Below are 24,534 nucleotides of genomic sequence, written 5' to 3'. Positions count from 1 at the left end.
GCGGCAGAGAGTTCCAGAGATTCACCACTCTCTGTGTGAAAAAAGTTCTTCTCATCTCGGTTTTAAAGGATTTCCCCCTTATCCTTAAGCTGTGACCCCTTGTCCTGGACTTCCCCAACATAGGGAGCAATCTTCCTGTTTTGTTTCACACATTCTGCTTTAATTTCTGGCCTTCATTCCAACCACCTGCCTATCCACCTCTCCCCCTCCCCCTTTGCATGTGTCCACCTATTACCTGCCACACTTTGTCTTGCCTCTCCGCTCCATAACCATATAACCATATATAACAATTACAGCACGGAAACAGGCCATCTCGACCTTTCGAGTCCGTGCCGAACACGTATTCTCCCCTAGTCCCATATACCTCTTGCCCAGCTTTCATTCCCCACAATCCAGCACTTTGTGTCCTTTTGTCTTAATATTGTTTATTGGCAACTGAAAGCGAGGCACTCAGTTATTGTTAGCAGATCATTTGTTATTGGAAGAGAGAAAAATATCACTGAGCCTAACCACCTCACACCCTTTCAACACCCTCAATAAAACTATTTCTGAGCAATTATTTTGATATCTGCTTTTATTTTTGTGACAAAGGGTTTTCAATTGGAGAAATGTACGGTAAGAAAGCTGACCATAATTGTATTTATTTTTTACTTGAAGAATGTCAACTCATTTATATTATTTATTAATTTCAGAAAAATGCGCATTGACCATATGTATTTCAAAGTATCTGACCTATCAACGTACAGTATCTTCTTTCTCAAGCGAATATGGTGCACATTTTGTAATCATGTCTCCTTTATGTGGACTGCTTTCTGAAGTAAAATGGAAATGTTGCTGCTAGTTGACTGAAATTCTCACCAACATCCAGTGGTACTGCTGGCATTGACTTAGTTCATTGCTTCAATTATATTAATTCATTAATACTGGTTATCTTTCATTTCCAGGTGCAGCTTACAAGAGAGACTCGTTTTTTGGATTCAGCATACTACAAGAAACTTCAAAAACTTCAGAAAAAGATTTGGCCAAATGAAGTAATTAGCTCTTTTCTTTTTTGAAAAAGAGAATATTATATCCATTTACACATAAAGAAAAAAAAAGGAATTAATTAGTCTCTAGTGGCAGTTGCCACATTGACATTTTAAATACTATGAAACCTATATGCACTTATGACTTTGACCACTCTGAATTTGTACCTAACCCTAATTGGTATTTTAAATACATGCCCGAAGTTTTCTAGTCTATCTGCAGTCAATTGCTTTGATCTATCACTTTATCTGGTAGTGAATATTTTTTTTCTACATTAATTCTAATATATTAATTGTAATTGAATGTTTATTTTGCTAATGGAGCATTTTGGGATAGAGGATGGTTCTCCAATGTTTATACATTATGATTGTAGTGCAGCCCTTTATTTTTGGCCCTATAACTTGCCCACACCCGCCAACATATCCCAGCCACACTACCTGCTTTTGGTCCATACCTCCAAACCTGTCCTATCCATATATCAGTCTAACTTTTTCTTAAATGTTGGGATGGTCCCTGCCTCAACTACCTCCTCTGGCAGCTTGCTCCATACACCCATCACCCGTGTGGATAAAGTTAAAAAGTTACCTCTTAAAAATACTTCATACAAAAATCATTGAAATCATACTTCTATCGTGCACTAAAACATGATTTTAATACATCAAATTTCAAAATGTTCCTACCCTAGGACGGGGAACACCCTTCTTCCACACCCTCTCCCCACTCGGTTGCTCCACTCCCTCACCGGGTACCCCCAAGGCCAGTGATCAGTGATCGCTCAGCCTCCACCCTTTCAAAAACGCTCCAATCCAATTTAAAGCATATACAGTGCATTCAGAAAGTATTCGGACCCCTTCACCTTTTCCACATTTTGTTATGTCACAGCCTTATTCTAAAATGGATTAAATTCATTTTTGTTTATCATCCATGTACACACAATACCCAATAATGGAAAAGCAAAAACAGGCGTTTAGAAATTTTTGGAAAGTAGTTAAAAATAAATAACTGAAATGTTACATTTACGTAAGTATTCAGACCCTTCACTCAGAACTTTGTTGAGACACCTTTGGCAGCGATTACAGCCTCAAGTCTTCTTGGGTATGCGCTACAAGCTTGGCACACCATTATTTGGCTAATTTCTCCCATTCTTCTCGGCAGATCTTCTCAAGCTTTGTCAGGTTGGATGGGGAGCGTCGATGCACAGCTATTTTCAGGTCCCACCAGAGATGTTCTATCGGGTTCAAGTCCGGGCTCTGGCTGGGCCACTTAATGACATTCACAGACTTGTCATGAAGCCACTCCTGGGTTGTATTGGCTGTGTGTTTAGGGTCGTTGTCCTGTTGGAAGGAGAACCTCTGCCCCAGTCTGAGGTCCTGAATGCTCAGGAGCAGGTTTTTATCAAGGATCTCTCTGTACTTTGCTCCATTCATCTTTCCCTCGATCGTGACTAGTCTCCCAGTTCCTGCTGCTGAAAAACATCCCCACAGCATGATGCTGCCACCACCATGCTTCACCATAGGTACGGTTTTGGCCAGGTGATGAGCGGTGCCTGGTTTCCTCCAGACGTGACACTTGGCATTCAGGCCAAAGTGTTCAATCTTGGTTTCATCTGACCAGGAGCCTTTTGGCAAACTCCAAGCGGGCTGTCATGTGCCTTTTACTGAGGAGTGGCTTACGTCTGGCCACTCTACCATAAAGGCCTGATTGGTGGAGTGTTGCAGATATAGTTGTCCTTCTGGAATTTTCTCCCATCTTCACAGAGGAACTCTGGAGCTCTGTCAGAGTGGCCATCGAGTTCTTGGTCACCTTCCTGACCAAGGGCCTTTTCTCTCGATTGATCAGTTTGGCCGGGCGGCCAGCTCGAAGAAGGGACGTGGTGGTTTCAAAGTTCTTCCATTTAAGAATGACGGAGGCCACTATGCTCCTCGGGACCTGCAATGCTGTCAAAATTGTTTTATACCCTTCCCCAGATCTGTGTCTTGACACAATCCTGTCTCGGACGTCTCCGGCCAATTCCTTCGTCTTCAGCGCTTGGTTTTTGTTCTGACATGCACTGTCAACTGTGTGACCTTATATAGACAGTTGTGTGCCTTTCCAAATCATGTACAATCAATTTAATTTACCACTGGTGGACTCCAATCCACTTGTAGAAACATCTCAAGGATAAACAATGGAAACAGGATGCACTGAAGCTCAATTTTGAGTGTCACAGCAAAGGGTCTGAATACTTATGTAAATGTGATATTTCAGTTATTTATTTTTAATTACTTTGCAAATATTTCTAACACCTGTTTTTGCTTTTATATTATGAGGTATTGTGTGTAGATTGATGATAAAACAAATGAATTTAATCCACTTTAGAATAAGGCTGTAACGTAACAAAATGTGGAAAAAGTGAAGGGGTCTGAATACTTTCTGAATGCACTGTATATTGTATTCAAGTGTAAGTTAAAAGACTTGCTACAGTATGCACCATATTGCACAATTTCAAGCTGAAAAATGCAAACGTACCGTACCAATGGGAGGGGGACACCCCCCATTTTGTAAGAATTTTGTAAGTTTCTATAAGATCCCCCTCTATCTTCTAAATTCTAGCGAGTACAAACCGAGTCTATCCAGTCTTTCTTCATATGAAAGTCCTGACATCCCAGGAATCAGTCTGGTGAACCTTCTCTGTACTCCCTCTATGGCAAGAATGTCTTTCCTCAGATTAGGAGACAAAAACTGTATGCAAAACTAAAGGTGTTGTCTCACCAAGACCTTGTACAACTGCAGTAGAACCTCCCTGCTCCTGTACTCAAATCTAGTCTACTTTCCTATTTTTGCCACCAAAGTGGATAACCTCACATTTATCCACGTTATACTGCATCTGCCATGCATTTGCCCACTCACCCAGCCTATCCAAGTCACTTTGCAGCCTCCTAGCATCCTCCTCACAGCTAACACTGCCCCCCAGCTTTGTGTCATCCGCAAACTTGGAGAAGTTGCATCCAATTCCCTTGTCCAAATCATTAATATATATTGTAAATAGCTGGGGTCCCAGCACTGAACCTTGCGGTACCCCACTAGTCACTGCCTGCCATTCTGAAAAGGACCCGTTTACTCCTACTCTTTGCTTCCTGTTTGCCAACCAGTTCTCTATCCACATCAATACTGAATCCCCAATACCGTGTGCTTTAAGTTTATATACTAATCTCTTATGTGGGACCTTGTCGAAAGCCTTCTGAAAGTCCAGATATAACACATCCACTGGTTCTCCCTTATCCACTCTACTAGTCACATCTTCGAAAACTTCTATAAGACATGATTTACCTTTCGTAAATCCATGCTGACTTTGTCCAATGATTTCACCACTTTCCAAATGTGCTGTTATCCCATCTTTAATAACTGATTCTAGCAATTTCTCCACTACCGATGTTAGACTAACTGGTCTATAATTCCCCGTTTTCTCTCTCCCTCCCTTTTTAAAAAGTGGGGTTACATTAGCTACCCTCCAATCCTCAGGAACTACTCCACAATCTAAGGAGTTTTGAAAAATTATCACTAATGCATCCACTATTTCTGGGGCTACTTCCTTAAGTACTCTTGGATGCAGCCTATCTGGCCCTGGGGATTTATCGGCCTTTAATCCATTCAATTTACCTAACACCACTTCCCGGCTAACCTGGATTTCACTCAGTTCCTCCATCTCATTTGACCTGCGGTCCCCTGCTATTTCCGACAGATTATTTATGTCTTCCATAGTGAAGACAGAACCAAAGTAGTTATTCAATTGGTCTGTCATATCCTTGTTCCCCATGATCAATTCACCTGTTTCTGATGGCAAGGGACCTACATTTGTTTTAACTAATCTTTTTATCTTCACATATCTATAAAAACATTTAACCATATAACCATATAACAATTACAGCACGGAAACAGGCCATCTCGGCCCTACAAGTCCGTGCCGAACAATTATTTTCCCTTAGTCCCACCTTCCTGCACTCATACCATAACCCTCCATTCCCTTCTCATCAATATGCCTATCCAATTTATTTTTAAATGATACCATCGAACCTGCCTCCACCACTTCCACTGGAAGCTCATTCCGCACCGCTACCACTCTCTGAGTAAAGAAGTTCCCCCTCATGTTACCCCTAAACTTCTGTCCCTTAATTCTGCAGTCATGTCCTCTTGTTTGAATCTTCCCTATTCTCAAAGGGAAAAGCTTGTCCACATCAACTCTGTCTCCCTCTTATCATTTTAAAGACCTCTATCAAGTCCCCCCTTAACCTTCTGCGCTCCAGAGAATAAAGATCTAACTTATTCAACCTATCTCTGTAACTTAGTTGTTGAAACCCAGGCAACATTCTAGTAAATCTCCTCTGTACTCTCTCTATTTTGTTGACATCCTTCCTATAATTGGGGCGACCAAAACTGTACACCATACTCCAGATTTGGTCTCACCAATGCCTTGTACAATTTTAACATTACATCCCAGCTTCTATACTCAATGCTCTGATTTATAAAGGCTAGCATACCAAAAGCTTTCTTTACCACCCTATTTATATGAGATTCCACCTTCAAGGAACTATGCACGGTTATTCCCAGATCCCTCTGTTCAACTGTATTCTTCAATTCCCTATCATTTACCATGTACGTCCTATTTTGATTTGTCCTGCCAAGGTGTAGCACCTCGCATTTATCAGCATTAAACTCCATCTGCCATCTTTCAGCCCATTTTTCCAAATGGCCTAAATCACTCTGTGGACTTTGGAAATCCTCTTCATTATCCACAACACCCCCTATTTTGGTATCATCTGCATACTCACTAATCCAATTTACCACACCTTCGTCCAGATCATTGATGTACATGACAAACAACAAAGGACCCAACACAGATCTCTGAGGCACCCCACTAGTCACCAGCCTCCAACCCGACAAACAGCCATCCACCATTACCCTCTGGCTTCTCCCATTCAGCCACTGTTGAATCCATCTTGCTACTCCTGCATTTATACCCAACAGTTGAACCTTCTTAACCAACCTTCCATGAGGAACCTTGTCAAAGGCCTTACTAAAGTCCATATAGACAACATCCACTGCTTTACCCTCGTCAATTTCCCTAGTAACCTCTTCAAAACATTCAAGAAGATTAGTCAAACATGTTCTTCCAGGCACAAATCCATGCTGACTGTTCCTAATCAGACCCTGTTTATCCAGATGCTTATATATATTATCTCTAAGTATCTTTTCCATTAATTTGCCCACCACTGAAGTCAAACTAACAGATCTATAATTGCTAGGTTTACTCTTAGAACCCTTTTTAAACAATGGAACAACATGCGCAGTATGCCAATCCTCGGGGACTATTCCCGTTTCTAATGACATTTGAAATATTTCTGTCATAGCCTGGCTTTTTCTACACTAACTTCCCTCAATGTCCTAGGGAATATCCTGTCAGGGCCTGGAGACTTATCCACTTTTATATTTTTCAAAAGTGTCAGTACTTCTTTTACTTTGAAACTCATAGTATCCATAGCTACTCTACAAGTTTACCTTACCTCACATAATTCAATAATTTTGCAGTCAGTTTTTAGGTTTCCTACCAATTTTCTTTCATAGTCTATTTTCCCTTTCCTAATTAAGCCCTTTGTCCTCCTCTGCTGGACGGAATTTCTCCCAGTCTTCTGGTAGGTGCTTTTTCTGGCTAATTTGTACACTTCATCTTTTGTTTTGATACTATCCCTAATTTCCCTTGTTATCCACGGATGCACTACCTTCCCTGATTTCATGCAGTCTTTAAATTCCTTCTATTGCATATCCACCGTCAACCCTTTAAGAATCAATTGCCTGTCAATCTTGGCCAATTCACGTCTCATACCCTCAAAGTTACCCTTGTTTCTGAATTAACAATGTCACTCCCATCCTAATGAAGAACTCAACCATATTATGGTCTCATCCAGACTATAATGGGAATGTTGGACCTGATGCAACAGCTTTGATGCAGACACTGATACATTTAAGGAGATATTAATCTATCTTTAATTGTGGTTTAAATTTTTTTTAGGAAATGTTTCTTCCTGTAAGTTCACCCTGTCAAGTACAAATTCCAGTTGATATCAAAACAGAAGACTATTGGCAGAAAGTTCCTGATAAATTCCGTAATTACACTTTGGATGTACTCATTAACAATCGCATAGAAATTGAGAATTTCCAGACATTCCTTAAAGACAATTTTGCTGGGTAAGTACCTATATATGTAGCTATAGAGAAGTACAGGGAACAGAGACACAATTTAAAAAAATCTGAAGGGTCAAAACCAGAAATATCACCCAAACATTTTCTCCAGAGATGCTGCCTGACCCGCTGAGTTTTGTGTCTATCTTTGGTTTAAATCAGCATCTGCAGTTCATTTTTATCACAAAAAGAAATGTTGTACAATAATAAAGATTCAGGTCCATGTTTCTCTAAACTTTTGTTGGAAATGGTGTGAGTATTTGCAGCCAACTGTTACCACCACATTTACCCTTCTGTTAAAATTGATCTGGGACTTTTAAAAATAGCACTGTAAAACAATTAAAATGTTTTTAAGGGGGTTGTGAGAAGACAACAATGTTTCATATTCTGGGCATCTTTTTCTATATATTCATGTTCTATTAACATTCTCTACAAACAGATCAGATGCAGTTAACAAGCCTTCACCACCTTCTTTCCACTGACATAGTGCATCACAGCCTCTCTTGTTCTGCCTCCTGTCACAAACACTCTCTTTGCTCTTTCCACACTGTCCCCTGGCTGACTGTGACCTGACACTGTAGCCCCCTTTCTCACTCTGCATGTGCTTCCTAAACTGCTGAGTGAAGACTCAGTAATGTGCTACAGAAAACACATCTAAATATCCAAATCTCTAAAATAAATGACCAGACATTGAAACATAAAAACATAGAAATTAGGTGCAGGAGTAGGCCATTCGGCCCTTCGAGCCTGCACCGCCATTCGAAATGATCATGGCTGATCATCCAACTCAGTATCCCGTACCTCCTTCTCTCCATACCCCCTGATCCCCTTAGCCACAAGGGCCACATCTAACTCCCTCTTAAATATAGCCAATGAACTGGCCTCAACTACCCTCTGTGGCAGAGAGTTCCAGAGATTCACCACTCTCTGTGTGAAAAAAGTTCTTCTCATCTCGGTTTTAAAGGATTTCCCCCTTATCCTTAAGCTGTGACCCCTTGTCTTGGACTTCCCTAACATCGGGAACAATCTTCCTGCATCTAGCCTGTCCAACCCCTTAAGAATTTTGTAAGTTTCTATAAGATCCCCTCTCAATCTCCTAAATTCTAGAGAGTATAAACCAAGTCTATCCAGTCTTTCTTCATAAGACAGTCCTGACATCCCAGGAATCAGTCTGGTGAACCGTCTCTGCACTCCCTCTATGGCAATAATGTCCTTCCTCAGATTTGGAGACCAAAACTGTACGCAATACTCCATGTGTGGTCTCACCAAGACCCTGTACAACTGCAGTAGAACCTCCCTGCTCCTATACTCAAATCCTTTTGCAATGTAAGCTAACATACCATTCGCTTTCTTTACTGCCTGCTGCACCTGCATGCCTACCTTCAATGACTGGTGTATCATGACACCCAGGTCTCGCTGCATCTCCCCCTTTCCCAATCGGCCACCATTTAGATAATAGTCTGCTTTCCCGTTTTTGCCACCAAAATGGATAACCTCACATTTATCCACATTATACTGCATCTGCCAAACATTTGCCCACTCACCCAGCCTATCCAAGTCACCTTGCAGTCTCCTAGCATCCTCCTCACAGCTAACACTGCCCCCCCAGCTTAGTGTCATCCGCAAACTTGGAGATATTGCCTTCAATTCCCTCATCCAGATCATTAATATATATTGTAAATAGCTGGGGTCCCAGCACTAAGCCTTGCGGTACCCCACTAGTCACTGCCTGCCATTGTGAAAAGGACCCGTTTACTCCTACTCTTTGCTTCCTGTTTGCCAGCCAGTTCTCTATCCACATCAATACTGAACCCCCAATGCCTTGTGCTTTAAGTTTGTATTCTAATCTCTTATGTGGGACCTTGTCGAAAGCCTTCTGGAAGTCCAGATACACCACATCCACTGGTTCTCCCCTATCCACGCTACTAGTTACATCAACCAGGACTTTTAATTGAAGAGAGAAGTGATCGCAGATGCTGGAACCTGGAATGACAATCAGTGCAGGAAAAGCTCAGTGGGTCAAGCAGCATCTATGGAGACAAAAGTTGGAAGTTGATATTGGTCTTGATCCAAAATGTCAGTTTACACCTTAATTCTTACAACCTTCTGCTGTTTTTTTCTAAGGTCTACTGATACTATGGTAGGTTTGTAGGTTAATTGGCTTGGTATAAAAATGTAAAATTGTCCCTAGTGTGTGCGTGTATGATGGTGTTAATGTGCAGGGATCACTGGTCGGTGCGGACTCGGTGGGCTGATGGGCGTGTTTCCACGCTGTATCTCTAAACTAAACTACACTAAACTAAAGTTCAATTTTGTTTCCCCAGTTAATGTTTTTTTTTGATGTGTAGCAAAACCCCAGAATATTTGTTTCTTCTTTTTAGCTGCAGTCAAGATTTGTTCATTTCCTTAGATTCATGTAAATTTCTCTCGGTGTATTTTGAAATAGCATTGATTGCGGTAGATTCAGGGCTCAGACAAGAGAATTCGTAAGCTGACATAAAAATTAATAAATGAAAAGAAAACATATTAGTATACTTTGACTACCTGAAATTGGAGAAGTCAATGTTCATGCCGCTGGGGTGTGAACAACCCAAGCGAAATATGAGGTGCTGCTCCTCCAATTTACAGTGGGCCTCACTCTGGCCATGGAGGAGGCCCAGGACAGAAAAGTCGGATTCAGAATGGGAGGGGGAGTTGAAGTGATGATCAGGTTGATTATTGCGAACCGAGCGGAAGTGTTGGATGAAGCGATCGCCAAGCCTACGCTTGGTTTCACCGATGTAGAGCAGATGACACCTAGAGCAGCGGATGCAGTAGATGAGGTTGAAAGACTGCTTGGATCCTTGAATGGAGTCAAGGGGGGGAAAGTAAAGTGACAAGTGTAGCATTTCCTGCTGTTACAAAGGAAAGTGCCAGGAGAGGGGGTGGTTTTGGTGGGAAGGGGCGAATTGACCAGGGAGTTCCGTAGGGAGCGGTCTCTGAGGAAAGCTGAAAGGGGAGGAGATGGGAAGATGTGGCCAGTGGGTCCCGTTGGAGGTGGCGAACATGTCGGAGGATTATTTGTTGTATGTGACGGCTGGTAGATTGGAAGGTGAGGACAAGGGGGACTGCCCTTGTTACGAGTGGGGGGATGGGGAAAGATTGTTCGACGTACCATGGCCCTATCCCCGGACTCTACCTCCGCTACCTCCTGCACCCATACAGAACTCACTGACTTCATCCATTTCACCACTAACTTCCATCCGGCACTCAAATACACCTGGACCATTTCCGACATCTCCCTACCGTTTCTAGACCTCACTATCTCCATCGTAGGTGACAGACTACTGACCGACATCCACTATAAACCCACTGACTCCCTGGTCTATCTGGACTACACTTCATCCCACCCTGCTTCCTGTAAAGACTCCATCCCCTATTCCCAATTCCTCTCCGCTGTATCTGCACCCAGGATGAGGTGTTCCAAACCAGGGCATCGGAGATGTCCTCATTCTTCAGGGAACGGGGGTTCCCCTCTTCAACTATAGATGAACCTCTCACCAGGGTCTCTTCTATACCTCGTAACTCTGCTCTCACTCCCCATCCCCCCCACTTGTAACAAGGGCAGAGCCCCCCTTGTCCTCACCTTACACCCTACCAGCTGTCACATACATCAAATAATCCTCCGACACTTTTACCACCTCCAACGGGATCCCACCACTGGCCACATCTTCCCATCTCATCCCCTTTCGGCTTTCCGCAGAGACCGTTCCTTCCGTAACTTCCTGGTCAATTCGTCCCTTCCCACCCAAACCACCCCTTCTCCTGGCACTTTCCCTTGTAACTGCAGGAAATACTGCACTTGTAACTTTACCCCCCCCCCCCCCCCCCCCCCCCCCCCCCCCCCCCCCTCCCCCCTTGACTCCATTCAAGGACCCAAGCAGTCTTTCCAGGTGTGGCAGAGGTTCACCTGCACCTTCTCCAATCTCATCTATTGCATCCGCTGCTCTAGGTGTCAACTGCTCTACATCGGTGAGATCAAGTGTAGGCTTGGCGATCGCTTCGCCAACCACCTCTACTTGGTTCGCAATAACCAACCTGATCTCCCGGTGGCTCAGCACTTCAACTCCCTCTCCCATTCCGAATCTGCATTTTCTGTCCTGGGCCTCCTCCATGGCCAGAGTGCGGCCCACCATAAATTGGAGGAGCAGCACCTCATATTTTGCTTGGGTAATTTCCCAGCGGTATGAACATTGACTTTTCCAATTTCAGGTAGTCCCTGCTTTCTCCTTCTTTCCCCATCCCTTCCTAGCTCTCCCAAAGCCCACTGTCTCCACCTCTTCCTTTCTTCTTCCCGCCCCCCCTACCCTCACATCAGTCTGAAGAAGGGTCTCAACCTGAAACGTTGCCTATTTCCTTCGCCCCATAGATGCTGCCTTGCCCGCTGAGTTTCTCCAGCATTTTTGTCTACCTAACATTTATACAGAAATGATCATTTCCAATATCAAAGACAAAACAACAAATTGTTTATGACTTTCAGCTTTGAAATGAATAGAGCCTATACATAAAGTAACAAACACTATTTAAAGATGTGCCTTTACATAAAGATTGCCGAGGCAAATATTGGGATATGCTTTCTCACAGTAGAAGATTTTCCTGTAATAATTGTAACACTATCACAAGGTTAATTTACAGACCACGGTTTGTTTGTAACCGCAGGGTTAATTAGTCTTCAGTTTACTTTACTGGATGCGGGAGGATTGGCGTACTGCGCATTATGTTCCATTGTTTAAAAAGGTTTCTAGGAGTAAACCTAGCAATTATCGACCTGTTAGTTTGACGTCAGTGGTGGGCAAATTAATGGAAAGGATATTTAGAGATAATATATATAATCATCTGGATAAACAGGGTCTGATTAGGAACAGTCAACATGGATTTGTGCCTGGAAGGTCATGTTTGACTAATCTTCTTGAATTTTCTGAAGAGGTTACTAGGGAAATTGATGAGGGTAAAGCGGTGGATGTTGTCTATATGGACTTCAATAAGGCCTTTGACAAGGTTCCACATGGAAGGTTGGTTAAGAAGAATTGGTCAATTGTTGTGTATTAATAGTGGAGTAGCAAAATGGATCCAACAGTGGCTGAATGGGAGATACCAGAGAGTAATGGTGGATGGTTGTTTGTCAGGTTGGAGGCTGGTGACTAGTGGGGTGCCTCAGGGATCTGTGTTGGGTCCACTGTTGTTTGTCATGTACATCAATTATCTGGATGATGGTGTGGTAAATTGGATTAGTAAGTATGCAGATGATACTAAGATAGGTGGTGTTGTGGATAATTAAATAGATTTTCAAAGTCTGCAGAGAGATTTAGGCCATTTGAAAGAGTGGGCTGAAAGATGGCAGATAGAGTTTAATGCTGATAAGTGTGAGGTGCTACATCTTGGCAGGACAAATCAAAATAGGACGTACATGGTAAATGGTAGAGAATTGAGGAATGCAGTTGAACAGAGGGATATAGGGATAACTGTACATAGTTCCCTGAAGGTGGAATCTCATGTAGATAGGGTGGTAAAGAAAGCTTTTGGTGTGCTGCCCTTTATAAATCAGAACATTGAGTATAGAAGTTGGGACTAGTGGGATTCTGGAATATGGTGTTCAATTTTGGTCGCCAAATTATAGGAAAGATGTCAACAAAATAGAGAGCGTACAGAGGAGATTTACTAGAATGTTGCCTGGGTTTCAGCACCTAAGTTACGGAGAAAGGTTGAACAAGATAGTTCTTTATTCTTTGAAGCGCAGAAGGTTACAGGGGGACTTGATAGAGGTCTTTAAAATTATGAAGGGATAGACAGAGTTGACGTGGATAAACTTTTTCCATTGAGAGTAGGGAAGATTCAAACAAGAGGACATGATTTGAGAATTAAGGGACAAAAGTTTAGGGGTAACATGATGGGGAACTTCTTTACTCAGAGAGTGGTAGCTGTGTGGAATGAGCTCCCAGTGGAAGTGGTGGAGGCAGGTTCGATTTTATCATTTAAAAATAAATTGGATAGGTATATGGACGGGAAAGGAATGGAGGGTTATGGTCTGAGTGCAGGTAGATGGGACTAGGTGAGAGTAAGTGTTCGGCACGGACTAGAAGGGCCGAGATGGCCATTTTCCGTGCTGTAATTGTTATATGGTTATATGGTTATGTAATAATAACAACACTGCTTTGATAATAGTTTATAATAGTGCAGGACTGCTCAACGAACCATGGGCAATTTTCTCCTGCAGTTTGGATCTTAACTGCTGGTTGGATATTGAAAACTTTAGAAGAATACCTCACACTGAATCGGAAGACAGAGTTAACAAGTCCAAAGACATAAAGAGCAAATATCTGAATCGAAAGTACTTCTTTGGACCCAGCAGCCCTGCTACGAATGAACAACAGCATGAAGTAATGTAGTGTTAAATTAATGCTTCTGATAGAGATTGTTTTATTCATATACAGGATGGAAATCAGGCAAGGTCAGAATTTAAGGATTGTAATTAATTTCCCAGATTACTGCCCAGTCTGCCCAGACTGAAGAAGGGTCTCGACCCGAAACATCACCCATTCATTATATCCAGAGATGCTGTCTGACTTGCTGAGTTACTCCAGCTTCTTGTGTCCATCTTCTGTCTATTCCAATCATCAGCAAAGTGAAGGTTGCTGTTTCCGATGGAGTTATCAAGTGGTATTTACTCACCATTGCCAGGCCCACTGTCTTCAGGTTTTTCATCACTTCCTTCCATCTTTAGGTCAGAAATGGGAATGTTTTCTGATGATTGCACAATTCAATCTGCAACAGTACATGTTTGTGTGCAGCAAGACCTAAGAAAGCATTCAGGCACAGGCCTGAAGATAGGCAATCACAACCTAAAGAAAAATAGTGTTTAACCATTTATACTTGGCATTCATTGTCAGTACTATCACTGGAGGATATTTCCCCTAGTGCTCCTCCTCTCTTACAGCTTTCTTCCTTCCTCCCCCCTCCCCCCCACAATAGGTCTGCACAAGGGTCCCAACCAGAAATGTCACCTATCCATGCTCTACTGAGATGCTGCATGGCCTGCTAAGCTAGTCCTACACAGTATGTCTTTTCTCAGAGGATATTAATGGTTGACCAGAAACTCAATTGGAACAGCTGGTAAACTAATGCAGCAACAAGAGCAGGTCAGAAACTGGTTATTCTGCAGCATTTGACTCGCCTTCTGATGACCACTGACTCTCCATATCTATGTCATGATCATGATAGAATACTATCATCCAATATTATTATCTGAATGGTGGCCGATTAGGAAAGGGGGAGATGTAAAAAGACCTGGGTGTCATGGTACACCAGTCATTAAAAGTAGGCATGCAGGTGCAGCAGGCAGTGAAGAAAGCGAATGGTATGTTAGCATTCATAGCAAAAGGATTTGAATATAGGAGCAGGGAGGTTCTACTGCAGTTGTACAGGGTCTTGGTGAGACCACACCTGGAGTATTATGTACAGTTTTGGTCTCCTAATCTGAGGAAAGACATTCTTGCCATAGAGCCAGTACAGAGAAGGTTCACCAGACTGATTCCTGGGATGTCAGGACTTTCATATGAAGAAAGACTCGGTTTGTACTCGCTAGAATTTAGAAGATTGAGGGGGGATCTTTTAGAAACTTACAAAATTCTTACGGGGTTGGACAGGCTAGATGCAGGAAGATTGTTCCCGATGTTGGGGAAGTCCAGAACAAGGGGTCACAGTTTAAGGATAAGGGGGAAATCTTTTAGGACCCAGATGAGGAAAACATTTTTCACACAGAGAGTGGTGAATCTCTGGAATTCTCTGCCACAGAAGGTAGTTGAGGCCACAGTTCATTGGCTATATTTAAGAGGGAGCTAGATGTGGCCCTTGTGGCTAAAAGGATCAGAGGGTATGGAGAGAAGGCAGGTACAGGATATTGAGTTAGATGATCAGCCATGATCATATTGAATGGCGGTGCAGGCTCGAAGGGCTGAATGGCCTACTCCTGCACCTATTTTCTATGTTTCTATGTTAATACTATTGGCCAGGATAGGTGCAGCAGCATCCAAAGCAAAGCAACCTAAGCTTTAGTTCCACTCACCAACAGCACACGATGACTGCAGTTTGTACCTTCAATAAAACACTCTCTAGTTACTCATACAAGATATTCTGACAGAACCTTCCAAAGCTGTGTCTTTTCCACCATCAAGGACAAAGGCAGCAAGTGCACAGGAACACCATCACTTACAGGTTCCCTTCAATAAACACAAAATCATAACTTGAAAATCTGTCACCATTCCTTCATTCATTTTCTCGGTCTGAATCCTGGCAATCTTCTCTTAACGTTAGGCATTCGCTAATACAATTTAAAATACTGCACAGACTCTATTATTCAAAGTCTAAACTGAATAAGATCTTCCCAAATGTATCTCCTATTTGTGATAAATGTCTTCTTCAGGAAGCAACTATAACCCATTCCTTTGCCTCTTGCATAAAGTTACATCATTTCTGGAGAGGAATTTTGGAAATTTTTTCAAAAACACTAATAATATAATTGGACCCCGACACGGAACTGATCACTCTAGGTACTTCAGAAGCCTGTTCTGAGCTATCACTATTTCAAAGACGTTTCCTTAATTATGGCCTGATAACGTCGAAAAAACTAATACTTACATTTTGGAAACATACATCAGTTCTTTTCTTCTAATTCAAAGCTAAAAAGTCAAAATTGAAGCTGTACAATAACTGTATAATTTTATACGCCGTTTGTTCTACTCTTGTACATTTACTTCTAATAAATAAAATATTTAAAAATAAAAAATAAATAAATAATCCTGGCAATCCCTGCCTCACTTTTGAAGTAACAGGACTGCTGATGTTGAAAAAGGCATCTCCACACACCGTTTCAGGAATATCAAGGAAAAGGCAATGCCTGGGCGGCTAGAAAATGTATCTTAACAAATCGATCACATCGAGGTCTAAAATAATGTAAATCAAAAGTCTTTGGTCTTGATGTGCCAATGTTCTTCACTGTGCTGACAAATATCTCTAACTAATGAGGCAATTAACAGGGCAATTACAAGGAGTACACATTGGGAGTTTGAAACCTCCAATATATTGGTTACGGGATACATTTGCTGTATGCTTTCTTAGTGACTAAAACGTCGCACCATTATAGCATAAGAATAATATTATTTTTAAGGAAACTATGGGCCAGATCGCACTGAAGGTTCGCTAGCATATCCATAAATAACTACAGACTGGCTGCAGTTGCATCTCATCATTGAGTTATGTTCCTGCTCGTATGGAACACATACTTAAGGCCCTGCCTTTAATCTCCACCCTGTCAGTGGAGTCACCATTGAGGGGACATGTACACTTTACATCTGGCTCCTCGGAATCACAACAGCAATAGCTGAACCATCTAGCACAACACTGTTAACACGGGAACTTCATTAAATTAACATCTGAAGATAACTGATTTGCGCATTTGCTTTACATCTATTAATATCAATCTGGTAATTAACCAGGTGTTCACATTTCAATCAATTATTAGTTTTTAATTATTTGAATTTTTTTTTCTAAATGTCTGATCATCAAGGGCAATTGGAAACATTGAAAAGGTAATCGGAGAAAACGTGGCAATGCCCACAGTTTGAGATGTGAGGCCTGACCACCACTTACCATTTATCTAGCCTTTAATTGCGTGGTTCCTAATGACATTGAAGCCTCAATAGTCACCACTTATCATGTGACTGGGACCCTCCAAGATCATTAGGAACCACACAACTATCAAAAGCTACTGGGGGGGGGTGATAGTGACTGCAAGGTGCAACATAGCTCCTGTACAAATTTGATCTAATAATGTCGCTTTTTTTCTTTGAATACAAAGAAACCGATAAAATATTTATTTTCTAGGTAATGAAATTAGCTGGAGGATGGGGCATGTTGCTCCATGAACAGCTGTCTTCAAATGTTCTAACTGAGATACAAAGATATATAAAAGTGCGCATGGAAAGGAAATGGCTACCGATGTTCTTGGCCACAGCGGAGTTTGCTGAGAGGCACCACATACGGGTACAGTAATTCTGCAATCCACCAAAGCATTTAACAAGCCTTGAGGGCAAAGCATTTAACAAGCCTTGCCCCCTGTAAACCTATTGAAATTTCCTAATATTGGCATTCTCCGATTTTATTCACCATTTACACAAGGAAAACGTTGATGGAATAGCTAATATTTATGTGTGAACATTTATAGTGTTTGCTCTTTTACCAAAATAATAAGTCAAAATGCATATATTCAGTACATGAAGGGCAGAAAATGAATGATAGTAGAGTATGTTATACACTGCTGGTTGAATTTCAAACCTACTGAATACAAAATTAAAGTAATTGTGAATTGGTACATCTATCAATGGGAATGCTGGATGCATTATTCCCAAATTCCCTCTTAAACTATACCTGGCAAAAGAATGATGGATTTAAAAAAAAATCATAGAATGGTTTCTAATATTAAACAAAAATGACATAGAAACATAGAAATTAGGTGCAGGAGTAGGCCATTCGGCCCTTCGAGCCTGCACCGCCATTCAAGATGATCATGGCTGATCATCCAACTCAGTATCCCATACCTGCCTTCTCTCCATACCCCCTGATCCCCTTAGCCACAAGGGCCACATCTAACTCCCTCTTAAATATAGCCAATGAACTGGCCTCAACTACCCTCTGTGGCAGAGAGTTCCAGAGATTCACCACTCTCTGTGCGAAAAAAGTTCTTCTAATCTCGGTTTTAAAGGATTTCCCCCTTATCCTTAAGCTGTGACCCCTTGTCCTGGACTTCCCCAACATCGGGAACAATCTTCCTGCATCTAGCCTGTCCAACCCCTTAAGAATTTTGTAAGGTTCTAAGAATTTTGTAAGTTTCTATGACAGTAGACAATGATTGATGAGTTGATAACAAGGTTCATTGGAACTAGAAACTGGAGCAACGTTATAAGCCCTTTACTATTGGATACGAAATATTATATGAGGAATGGGACAAGAACAAGTTATTGAGATTAGCAATCAGCATTAAATAGACAATTAAATAACAAGAAACTGTCAGTGGGGTCAATTTTTGAATCAGTACAATTGTGTAAAATAATTTTACATCTTTTCTATTTGTTTTGAAAATGCACTACAGGTATTAGTATTTCAAATTTGCATGACCAAAATGCAATGATTCGAAGATGAATATAGTTTGTTCCTTTGTAAGGTGCTCATTGAGTAGGTATTTTGGAATCTTGAATTAAATTATACTTAATTTTAATATTTAGCACTTCAAGGTTTAAAGAAAATGAAACTACCTGGTAATATGTCAAAAACCCCATCTCTGGAAAGCATTTCATTATTCACCAATGTCTGGTTTGCAAAGTAGCCATTCCAGGAAATTAACACTTAAACAAATCTCGGGGCTATTAATCCTTTCAAGATTTTAGTTGTAATTATTGTTCCCCATAGAATGCAAAAATATATCATTCAATGAATATTAAACAAGCTACCAATTCAGGAATTAGAAATAAAAGAAAAAATACAGGGCAATGTTAGTGTGAAAAGCTTTATGTGAAATATTTTGAAAGAATAAGAATATATCTCACCTCCAAGGTTCTCTACGCAATCTAAACTGAAAATCGTTTTACTATTTGTTTATTCTCTAGGTAAAAGTGCAGGATGTGGTGGAGGACCGAATGTTCCAACATAAAAGGAGGGAAAAGGGTGTATTAGAGGCGAGTACATGTGGAATTCATCTGTAGACTACTGTTGGGAAATAACTGGCTAGCTTTTATTGGGTTGTGTACAAAGGTAACGTAAGGATGCCGTTTCTGCTAAATAAATTTGAGTTTATCAATGCATTTTATTTCTCTCATAATAACCATATAACCATATAACAATTACAGCACGGAAACAGGCCATCTCGGCCCTACAAGTCCGTGCCGAACAACCTTTTTCCCTTAGTCCCACCTGCCTGCACTCATACCATCACCCTCCATTCCCTTCTCATCCATATGCCTATTCAATTTATTTTTAAATGATACCAACGAACCTGCCTCCACCACTTCCACTGTAAGCTCATTCCACACCGCTACCACTCTCTGAGTAAAGAAGATCCCCCTCATGTTACCCCTAAAGTTTTCAAAGTCAACAGAGAGATTTTCAAAGTCTACAGAGAGATTTATGCCAGTTGGAAGAGTGGGCTGAAAGATGGCAGATGGAGTTTAATGCTGATAAGTGTGAGGTGCTACATCTTGGCAGGACAAATCAAAATAGGACATACATGGTAAATGGTAGGGAATTGAAGAATGCAGGTGAACAGAGGGATCTGGGAATAACTGTGCACAGTTCCCTGAAAGTGGAATCTCATGTAGATATGGTGGTAAAGAAAGCTTTTGGAGTGCTGGCCTTTATAAATCAGAGCATTGAGTATGGAAGTTGGGATGTAATGTTAAAATTGTACAAGGCATTGGTGAGGCCAATTTTGGAGTATGGTGTACAATTTTGGTCGCCTAATTATAAGAAGGATGTCAACAAAATAAAGAGAGTACAGAGGAGATTTACTAGAATGTTGCCTGGGTTTCAGCAACTAAGTTAAAGAGAAAGGTTGAACAAGGTAGGGCTTTATTCTTTGGAGCGCAGAAGGTTAAGGGGGGACTTGATAGAGGTCTTTAAAATGATGAGAGGGATAGACAGAGTTGACGTGGATAAGTTTTTCCCACTGAGAGTAGGGAAGATTCAAACAAGGGGACATGACTTCAGAATTATGGGACAGAAGTTTAGGGGTAACATGAGGGGGAACTTCTTTACTCAGAGAGTGGTGGCTGTGTGGAATGAGCTTCCAGTGAAGGTGGTGGAGGCAGGTTCGATTTTATCATTTAATAATAAATTGGATAGTTATATGGACGGGAAAGGAATGAAGGGTTATGGTCTGAACGCAGGTGTATGGGACTAGGGGAGAATACGTGTTCGGCACGGACTAGAAGGGACGAGATGGCCTGTTTCCGTGCTGTAATTGTTATATGGCTAAACTTCTGTCCCTTAATTCTGAAGTCATGTCCTCTTGTTTGAATCTTCCCTATTCTCAAAGGGAAAAGCTGGTCCACATCAACTCTGTCTATCCCTCTCATCATTTTAAAGACCTCTATCAAGTTCTCCCTTAACCTTCTGCGCTCCAGAGAATAAAGACCTAACTTATTCAACCTTTCTCTGTAACTTAGTTGTTGAAATAATACCCAAGAACTCCCTACATATTGTGTCAAGAAATCTTGTGTGGGTCACTGGCTTCTGAATTAAGCCTGTTGATTAATACCTATTTTGTTTAAAATTCTGACATTCAGAAAGCTGAAATGTTTTAAAAATCGTTACTCAGAAATAGATGTTAGAAGCTATTTGCTATGAGCAAATAAAACAAGCCCGTTTGAATGTCTAGATTTATTATATCGTCTGCATCTAATTGCCGATTGCAATAATTTGCTAGATTCCAGCAAAATTAGAAAGTTAGAGAAAAAAACATGAAATAAAGACCTGATCAGTATAGATCAGTAACAGGGTAGAGAATCTATTATTAATAGACAATAGATGCGGGAGAAGGCCATTCGGTCCTTTGAGCCAGCACCACCATTCAATGTGATCATATAACCATATAACCATATAACAATTACAGCACGGAAACAGGCCATCTCGGCCCTACAAGTCCATGCCGAACAACTTTTTTCCCTTAGTCCCACCTGCCTGCACTCATACCATAACCCTCCATTCCCTTCTCATCCATATGCCTATCCAATTTATTTTTAAATGATACCAACGAACCTGCCTCCACCACTTCCACTTGAAGCTCATTCCACACCGCTACCACTCTCTGAGTAAAGAAGTTCCCCCTCATGTTACCCCTAAACTTCTGTCCCTTAATTCTGAAGTCATGTCCTCTTGTTTGAATCTTCCCTATTCTCAAAGGGAAAAGCTTGTCCACATCAACTCTGTCTATCCCTCTCATCATTTTAAAGACCTCTATCGTCCCCCCTTAACCTTCTGTGCTCCAGAGAATAAAGACCTAACTTATTCAACCTATCTCTGTAACTTGGCTGATCATCCACAATCAGTACCCCGTTCCTGCCTTCTCCCCATATCCCCTGACTCCACTCTCTTTAAGGAAGGACAAGAGAAAGACCAGAAAGTGAATTCCCGTTTGAAAGATTTGTTGGATGTTTTTGAGGCTGTAATTAGGAGAGGAGTAACTTGATTTGAGCAATTTCAGAAGACCTTTGAAAATGTGACACAGATGGGATTATTAAATAAAGTTAGAACTTTCAGAGGAGACACAGGGAACTGCAGATACTGGAATATTGAGCAAAAGACAAAATGCTGGAGGAATTCAGTGGTTCAGCCACCATCTGTGGATGGAATGCACAAATAACGTTTCGGGTCAAGATCCTTCTTCAGATGACGAATGGTTGCGACCCGAAGCATCGTCTGTCCATTCCTTCTACAGATGCTGTCTTACTCGCTGAGTTACTCAAACACTTTATGTTTTGTTTGTGTTAGAGTACAGTTTTGTAGCACACCATACAAATCGGTGCTGGAATAGTCCTGGCCTGCTCAACCTCTCCCTATAGCTCAGGCACTCAAGTGCTGGCAACATTGAAAATCTTCTCTACACCCTTTCGAGCTTTACAACATCTCTCCTATAACATGGTGGCCAGAACTGAACACAATACTCGAAATGCGGCCTCACGAACGTCTTATACACTACAACATGACCTCCCAACTTTTATACTCAATACTCTGACAGATGAAAACCAATATGCCAAAAGCCCTTTTGACAATCCTATCTACCTGTAGCACCGCTTTCAGAACTACCTGAATGTACCTGCATTTCTATGTACCTGGTACTCTGCTCTACAACACTCCCAAGAGCTCTACCATTCATTGTGTAGGTTCTTCCCATGTTAGTCTTCCCAAAGTGCAACACCTCACATTTCACTGTATTAAATGCCATCAACCATTCCTCAACCCTGCAAACTTATGAATCATGGCATGTACATTCTCATCCAAATCATTGATATAGATGACAAACAGCAATGGGTCCAGGCCAAACCCTGAGGATCACCATTAGTCATAGGCCTCCAGTCTGAAAAGCAACCTTGCACCATTACCATCTGCTTCCTACCGTGAGGCCCATTTTTCTATCCATTCAGCTATCTCACCTTGGATCCCATGGGATCTAACCTTCCAGAGCAGCAGACTTTATCAGAGGAGGTAGTTGAGGCAGGTACTATAACATTTAAAAGGCATTTGGACAGGCACATGGATAGGGAAGGTTCTGAGGGATATGGACCAAACGGGGGCAGATGGGACTAGCATAGATGAGGCATCTTGTTCGGCATGGGCATGTTGGATCATAGGTTGTTTTCAAGCCGCTGGGTAGTTTACAACCCAATGGTATGAACATTGAATTGATCAGGTGGTCACCCTTAAGGTACAGGAAGAGAGTAGGTTGGTGACCACGAGGAAAGGGAATAGCCAGCGAGCCTAAACAATGTGGTGGGCAAATTACTGGAGAGTATTCTGAGGCATAGGATATATATGCACCTCTGCTCAGTTTGACTAACCTACATGGTCTCCCAGATGCAAAACACTTTAACTCCCCTTCCAATTCCCATACTGACCTTTCTGTGTGGGACCTCCTCCACTGTCAGAGTGAGGCCCAATGCAAATTGGAGGTACAAGCACCTCATATTTCGCTTGGGCAGCTTACAACCCAGCGATATGAATATTGACTTCGCCAACTTCAAGTAACCAAAGCTTTCCCCCTCTCCATCCCTCCCGCATCCTAGTTCTTCGACCAGTCTGACCGTCTTCCTGATCAAATTTTTATCTTTGTATGCATCGTTGTCAACTTCCATATACCATATAACCATATAACAATTACAGCACGGAAACAGGCCATCTCGACCCTTCTAGTCCGTGCCGAACACATATTCTCCCCTAGTCCCATATACCTGCGCTCAGACCATAGCCCTCCATTCCGTTCCTGTCCATATAACCATCCAATTTATTTATAAATGATAAAAACGAACCTGCCTCCACCACCTTCACTGGAAGCTCATTCCACACAGCCACCACTCTCTGAGTAAAGAAGTTCCCCCTCATGTTACCCCTAAACTTCTGTCCCTTAATTCTCAAGGCATGTCCCCTTGTTTGAATCTTCCCTACTCTCAGTGGGAAAAACTTATCCACGTCAACTCTGTCTATCCCTCTCATCATTTTAAAGACCTCTATCAAGTCCCCCCTTAACCTTCTGCACTCCAAAGAATAAAGCCCTAACTTGTTCAACCTTTCTCTGTAACTTAGTTGCTGAAACCCAGGCAACATTCTAGTAAATCTCCTCTGTACTCTGTCTATTTTGTTGATATCCTTCCTATAATTAGGCGACCAAAATTGTACACCATACTCCAGAATTGGCCTCACCAATGCCTTGTACAATTTTAACATTGCATCCCAACTTCAATACTCAATGCTCTGATTTTTAAAGGCCAGCACACCAAAAGCTTTCTTTACCACCCTATCTACATGAGATTCCACTTTCAGGGAACTGTGCAGTTATTCCCAGGTCCCTCTGTTCACCTGCATTATTCAATTCCCTACCATTTACCATGTATGTCCTATTTTGATTTGTCCTGCCAAGATGTAGCACCTCACACTTATCAGCATTAAACTCCATCTGCCATCTTTCAGCCCACTCTTCCAACTGGCATAAATCTCTCTGTAGACTTTGAAAATCTACTTCATTATCCACAACCCCACCTATCTTAGTATCATCTGCATACTTACTAATCCAATTTACCACACCATCATCCAGATCATTGATGTACATGACAAACAACAGTGGACCCAACACAGATCCCTGTGGCACCTCACTAGTCACTGGCCTCCAACCTGACAAACAACCACCCACTCTCTGGCATCTCCCATTCAGCCAATGTTGGATCCATCTTGCTACTCCACCATTAATACCCAACAATTGAACCTTCTTAACCAACCTTCCGTGAGGAACCTTGTCAAAGGCCTTACTGAAGTCCATATATACAGCATCCACTGGTTTACCCTCATCAATTTCCCGAGTAACCTCTTCAAAAAATTCAAGAAGATTAGTCAATCATGACCTTCCAGGCACAAATCCATGTTGACTGTTCCTAATCAGACCCTGTTTATGCAGATGCTTATATATATTATCTCTAAGTATCCTTTCCATTAATTTGC

The 24,534-nt window shown here is 41.6% G+C and overlaps 1 protein-coding gene across 1 annotated transcript in view; it reads left to right on the top strand.

The window, feature by feature from the left end:
• The window catches only part of LOC129695995 (regulator of G-protein signaling 22-like), a 152,716-nt gene that overhangs the window by 102,086 nt on the left and 26,096 nt on the right, over nt 1-24,534 (top strand). The window contains exons 20-24 of the mRNA XM_055633416.1: nt 945-1,031; nt 7,073-7,248; nt 13,496-13,658; nt 17,161-17,319; nt 18,939-19,007. Of these exons, the coding sequence (XP_055489391.1) occupies nt 945-1,031; nt 7,073-7,248; nt 13,496-13,658; nt 17,161-17,319; nt 18,939-19,007 (654 nt within the window). The remainder of the gene's footprint in view (nt 1-944; nt 1,032-7,072; nt 7,249-13,495; nt 13,659-17,160; nt 17,320-18,938; nt 19,008-24,534) is intronic.

Source organism: Leucoraja erinacea, chromosome 4 (genome assembly GCF_028641065.1).
Source record: "Leucoraja erinacea ecotype New England chromosome 4, Leri_hhj_1, whole genome shotgun sequence".
NCBI classification, from domain to species: domain Eukaryota; kingdom Metazoa; phylum Chordata; class Chondrichthyes; order Rajiformes; family Rajidae; genus Leucoraja; species Leucoraja erinaceus.
This window is presented reverse-complemented; position numbering and strand designations above follow the sequence as displayed.